Source organism: Octopus bimaculoides, chromosome 11, assembly GCF_001194135.2.
Source record: "Octopus bimaculoides isolate UCB-OBI-ISO-001 chromosome 11, ASM119413v2, whole genome shotgun sequence".
NCBI classification, from domain to species: Eukaryota; Metazoa; Mollusca; class Cephalopoda; order Octopoda; family Octopodidae; genus Octopus; species Octopus bimaculoides.
In genome coordinates, this window is record NC_068991.1 from 23,622,824 (window position 1) to 23,629,113 (window position 6,290).

Genomic DNA, 6,290 nt, shown 5'->3' on the forward strand with positions numbered 1-6,290 from the left:
ATATATACACACACACACAACACACACACAGAGGCACACAGGCACTAATTAATTAATTTGCCAAGAAGTCAGATTTGAATGATTAATGGAAGAATTAAAATAGTCATTTAGGTTTAAAGAGATTAACTTATTGGGATCAACACTTGTTTACACATTATGATTAAAAACAACATAACACTGTATTTGTGCGTATCAATAAACCAGGAGATAGCTAACATGACTTTCAAGGAACAACAAAAGGCTGCAGCAACAGATGTAACAACAACAATAACGAAAGCAGTGCCAATGGAAATGAAAAATTAATGTTTTGATGAAGTAAAAATATTTTAAAACTCATCAAAATTGCAATAACACTATTTTTTTGCCATTTGTATATTTGCAGCACCAACCAAAACATATGGTTGGGAAGTTAATGGACTAGGGAGGGGGGTGTAACACAACTTAATTCCTGTGAATTTTATTATGAGAAATGTACTAAAATGACTCCACATACTATAAGTCTGACACCCAACAGCAGTTATCCCTTAAAGAAAAAGCGGAAAGGGATTTAGTTAGTGTCAGGGAACAACATAAGAAGATTGCTATTAATGTTTGCTTCCTTCTTTTCTTACTTAAAACTGATTTTATCCACAGTAGTAAATTATTCACAAGACATAGTTGTATAGTTAAGAAGTTTGCTTCCCAACCACATGGTTTTGTGTTCAATCCCATGATGTGGTACTTTGGGCAAGTTCTTCTACTATTGTCCTGGACCAAACAAAGCCTTGTAAGTGGATTTGGTAGACAGAAACTGTATGGAAAGTTTCGTATATCTATATATCTATATATATACATATATATATGGACAGAAACTGTATGGAAAGTATCATGTATCTATATGTTTATATATATACATATATGTATGTGTAAAAATATATCATCATCATCATCATTTACTGTTCAATGATGATGATGATGATAAACATCTTGAGAGAAAAGTTAGGCATAAGGGGCATCAAATGTGGTGTGCAAGAGAGACGACTGCACTGTATGGTCATGTGATGCAGATGGATGAGGACAGCTGTGTAAAGAAGTGCCGATCTCTAACTGTGGAGGGAACCTGTGGTAGAGGAAGACCCAGGAAGACATGGAATGAGATGGTGAAGCATGATCTTCGAACTTTGAGCTTCACAAGGGCAATGACTAGTAACCAAGACCTTTGGCAATGTGCTATGCCTGAGAAGACCCATCAAGTCAAGTGCACCCATGCTGGTTGGGCCTCACAGAGGCAAAGTGGCTGAGTTCCTTACAAGTATTGGGCCTCATGGAGACAAAGCAACTGAATTCCTTTCGAGTGTGGGGTCTCACAGAGGCAATGGCCAAGGGCCTTTGCATTGTGTTGTGCTTGAGAAGAAGACCCTTTAAGCAGAGCAAAATCACAGTTGTGGCAGATATTGGTGTCATGCAAATTGGCATCCGTGCTGGTGGCACGTAAAAGCACCCATTACATCATAGATTCCTAAGTGAGCGATATCACACACCAGTGAGCGATTTCAACTTACTGATGGGCGATGGGCAAATTTGTAGAAAATGTTGGGCGATATGAACATTTTGTGGGTGACAATGAATTTTTAGAAAGTAAGTCTGCATTTACTGATATCTAGGCATGCAGTGGACTTGCTAATCGATCGAATATTTTTGTCGCAGTCATTGAGATGGTTGTCATGTGTGTTAAAAATAGCAGCCAAATAAGCCTAAGCCTTAAATCACACTCCATCACAATTTTAAAAAAATTTTTGGCATAATCATATGAATTCACGCATATAGAATTCAAATTTGCAAAAATTTTCTGTAAACTTCAGAAAATAGAAAGTTATGAGTGGTTATATGTTGTGCATAAATCTGTGTTTCATATCAAAACACAAGTGCTATTTTCAGGATGTTGACAAAATGTGCAGCCACACACAAAATGACAGCTTTGAAATCATGTTTTTTGACTGGATGAAAATGATCAAACTTTAAACCTCCTATAACTTTTTAAAAACATTTTTCTGGAAAAAGTTGAATAACTCCAGCAATTTAGCTTTGAAAGCTACATTAATGTACCAAATTTTAAAATTTTCGATAGACTTTAATTTTTGAAATGCTGGCAACCAAACAAACTAGATCTGTATTTGCTCCAGTAAAGACATGTCATCTGACTCTGCTCTGCTGACTTCTTCTCTTTGGGAATACCATTCTGAAATTCATTTTCACATTTTCACTTTACTGATGCCTCCAGTCAAGAAAATTTGTCAACAGTACCGTAGTGATTATTTATCGTTTGGAATATATTTCCTCTCCTCAGAACTGTCAATTACCAATGTGCCTTCTTTGCCATCAAACATTGATCAATAAAGCAATGAAACCTTCATGCTTGAAGTATCACTTTGATGCAAAGCATTCTGACAAGAAGGACTAGCCGTTATCATACTTTTTGCAATGAAGCTCCTCTTTCAAAAAGTAAATACAAACATTCAACAGGCTGCTCCAGGAAAATAGTAAACAGGAGAATGGCGAGTTAATTGCATTGCTTGTTGCTAAGTCTGGGAAGTCTCATACAATTGGACAAGCATTACTTTGCCCAATTATCAAAGAAGTTTTGTCAACCATTATGCACGAAAAATCCAATAACATTATGAAGAAGATCCCACTTAGTAACAACACAATTTCTCGACGCATCAGTGAAATGGCCAATGATGTCAAACATCAACTCATTAATATTCGCCAGCATTCTGAATTTTCTATACAAGTGGATGAGTCAACTGTTGTGGACAATCAATGTTTGATGGTGGTATATGTTCGGTATTTCAGTGAAGACCTTCAACCTTGTGAGGAAATGCTGTTCACAGAGAAATTTCCACTTGATTCAAAAGGTGCGACTATTTTTCTCACTCTCAAGTCTTTCCTTTTTGAACATAACATCCCACTCAGTAATATTCTTGCCTGTGTGTCTGATGGGGCCCCTTCGATGATAGAAAGATACAGAAGTTTATCATCTCTCCTAAAGCATGAAATTTCCCACCAGATACTAACTGTTCATTGCTTGGCACACTGGCAGCATTTAGTGGCAAAAAATATGAACAGTAGATTGAATGATGTGCTGCAGTTAGTTATCAAGACTATGAACAAATTGAAGTCCAGTTTCTTTTCTGATTGAATTTTCCGTCAATTCTTTCTGAGAAATGATGAGGACCATACTAAACTCTTATACCATACTAAAGTGTGGTGGCTGTCAAAAGGAAACTGTGTTTTATGCTTTGTTGAACTGTTTCATATAATCATATCTTTCTTTGAAGATACCCCACTATCCACTTCATTGATGGCTGCTATGTCTTTTTTCTTTGTGATATATTCACGAAATTGGATTATTTGAATAAGTTATTGCAAGGAAATAGAAAAACTTTCGTTGATTGTAAATCATTTATCACTACCTTCATTTTGAAATTGGTGTTGTATAAAACTAACATTTCGAAATGTTAACTCCATCAATTTCCACAACTTGATTCTTTGAAAGATGAATTGGTTGATGTGGATTTAACTACATATTGCAACTATTTACAATCATTGCACGATAACATGGTAGAGTAATTTCAAGATGTTATTGAGCTGAATATTCCAAATTGGTATAGCAATCCGTTTGAAGTCGATGCAGTCGATTGTGAGAATGATGTTCAGGAGGAATTACAAAATGACAATGACACCACAATGTGATATATCCCTAATGGCAAAGAAGGTTTGTGGTACCATCAGAGTACATTGAATTCCTACCCCAATCTGTAGAAACATCTGATATTACTTTTGCTTAGTATGTTGTGCAGGAGAGAAGACTGCATTAGTATGGTCATGCGATGCGTATGGATGAGGACAGTTGCATAAAGAGGTGCTGATCTCTAAGTATTGAAGGAACCTGTGGGACAAGGTGGTGAAATGTGATCTTTAGATGATGAGTCACACAGAAGTGACGACAAGTGACTGGGACTGCTGAGCTTAACAAGACACATCAAGCTAAGTGAAGTCATGGTTGTGGCCAGTGTCAGTGACACGTGAATGACACCTGTGCCACTGATACATAAAAAGCACCCAGTATACTCCATGGAGTAGTTGGCAATAGGAATGTGCAATGTCAGTGTACATATACAACAGTGTCTTAAAAGAAAAATTGAGTATAAGAAGCATCAGATGTAGTAAGCAGGAGAGAAGACTGCACTGGTATTATCATGTGATGTGTAAGGAAGAGGATAGTTGCATAAAGTGCCGATCTCTAATTGTGAAGGGAATTTGTGGAAAAAGTAGACCCAGGAAGACATGGGATGAGGTGGTGAAATATGATCTTTGACTGTTGAGTCTCACAGAGACAATGACAAGCAATCAGGACTTCTGGTAAATTGCAGTGCTTGAGAAGACATGTCAAGCTTAATGATATCATAGTTGTGGCCAGTGTTGGTGACATGTAAAAGGCACCCAGTACACTCTGTGGAATGGTTGGTATTAGTAAGGGCATCCAGCCATAGAAACCAAGCCAAAACAGACCAGAGCCTGGTACGGCTTTCTGGCTTACCGTCTACTGTCAAACCATTTAACCCATGCCAGCATGGAAAATGAACATTAAATGATGATAATGATGATGACAATTGTTTCTCACATAGGCACAAGGTCTTGATTAAACTGATGATTAAATAAGCTTCAGTACTTGACTGGTAGTTTATTTCACTGACCCCAGATGGATGAAATGTAAAGTTGGCCCTGGTGTGATTTGAACAAAGGATATAAATGCTATGACTAAATACAAAAATATTTGATCTGATGCTCTCATGACTCTGCCAGACCACTGCCTCTCAGTATTGCAAATAATATAAATCTAACCTTGGTAAATAAAGAGGTCCAGTACAGACATAGACATTCTTGCTTTTCCTGGCAACTGAACGAACATATTTTTCTAATTTATTCCAAATACCTCGGTTAAATCCTTCACCAACCTGTACAAAACAAAAACATTAAAAAAAAATAACTGAATGAAATAAGTCTATAAAAAAAACACTGAATGAAACAAAACAATCACAAAACAATTTTATGATTTTTAGAAACATTTATTTATTTCATTTTATTTTACTTTTACTTCTTTCAGTCATTAGACTGTGGCCATGATGGAGCACTGCTTTGAAGAATTTTTAGTTGAACGAATTGACCTTAGTACTTTTTTTTAAGCCTGGTACTTATTCTATTGGTCTCTTTTGCTGAACCACTAAATTATAGGGACATAAACACACCAGCACTGGTTGTCAAGTGGCAGTCAGACACACTCACACACACACACACAATGGGCTTCTTTCAGTTCCTGTCCACCAAATCCACTCACAAGGCTTTGGTGGGCTCAAGGCTGTAGTAGAAGACACTTATCCAAGGCGTCACATAGTGGGACTGAACCCAGAACCATGAAACTGGGAAGCAAGCTTCTTACCACACCACAATGATGTAACTGGAGATCCATTTATTAATTTATTTATCTATATGGCTGTATTAGAGGAGGAAAGATAATGAGATGGTTTTATTGCAAGGCTTCTCAGACTGATGGAAAGCGGAGAGTATATTACCCTCAAACCAAAGACCTGACTCAAAAACTCACAACAGATGTATTCTGCTAAAAGTGGCCAAAAGGCCAGATCGTGGCATTAAACTGGCCAAAAGACTAAGTCCACTATCTAGTACTGGCAATGATGCTAAGGCACTGGACTACAGACCACATGGTCAAGAGTTCAAATTTCACAACTATAAGTTGATCCTTTCAAATTTAAAAACTTGGCACATCCACCCCTTGATAATTGATTTTTTTTTTTTCTCAAATCACAGTTGTCGGCTTGATTTCAAAAATTTTTTGTTAAATCCAGCTGTGGGATGGATGAGGCCTTGTGTAGGCCCTATACCAGATGGCTGGACATGATTAAGGAAGACCTCCAGAGGCTCAACGTCACCTTAGAGGATGCAGTAGGGCTGGCACAGGCCCAGAAGCAATGGAGAGCACTGGTAGATCTGGTCAGCTCTATGCATGATGATGCCTCTGGGACCACTAATTTGGAACGACTGCAGCCACATCATGCAAGAACATGAAGCCAGTCTGCCAGCTGGTTTACATTTGGTTAATTAAGTCATTCCTATGCTAATCCCCAAAATCTAGAGAACCTCTCCATTTCCTGTAATGTTAAGTGGACATGATGTAATGTTTCCTCTTTGCAGGGAACTGATTTATCACATTGCAGTTTCTCCCCCCCCCC

At 37.6% G+C, this 6,290-nt stretch overlaps 2 protein-coding genes across 4 annotated transcripts in view; one reads left to right on the top strand and one right to left on the bottom strand.

Moving 5' to 3' along the window:
• Positions 1-6,290, top strand: part of LOC106871104 (endoplasmic reticulum lectin 1) — a 488,243-nt gene that overhangs the window by 409,574 nt on the left and 72,379 nt on the right. The window lies entirely within an intron of this gene.
• LOC106867925 (endonuclease G, mitochondrial) overlaps positions 1-6,290 on the bottom strand; it is a 25,111-nt gene that overhangs the window by 14,300 nt on the left and 4,521 nt on the right. Inside the window, exon 2 of the mRNA XM_014912994.2 lies at positions 4,885-4,997. Within this exon, the coding sequence (XP_014768480.1) occupies positions 4,885-4,997 (113 nt within the window). The remainder of the gene's footprint in view (positions 1-4,884; positions 4,998-6,290) is intronic.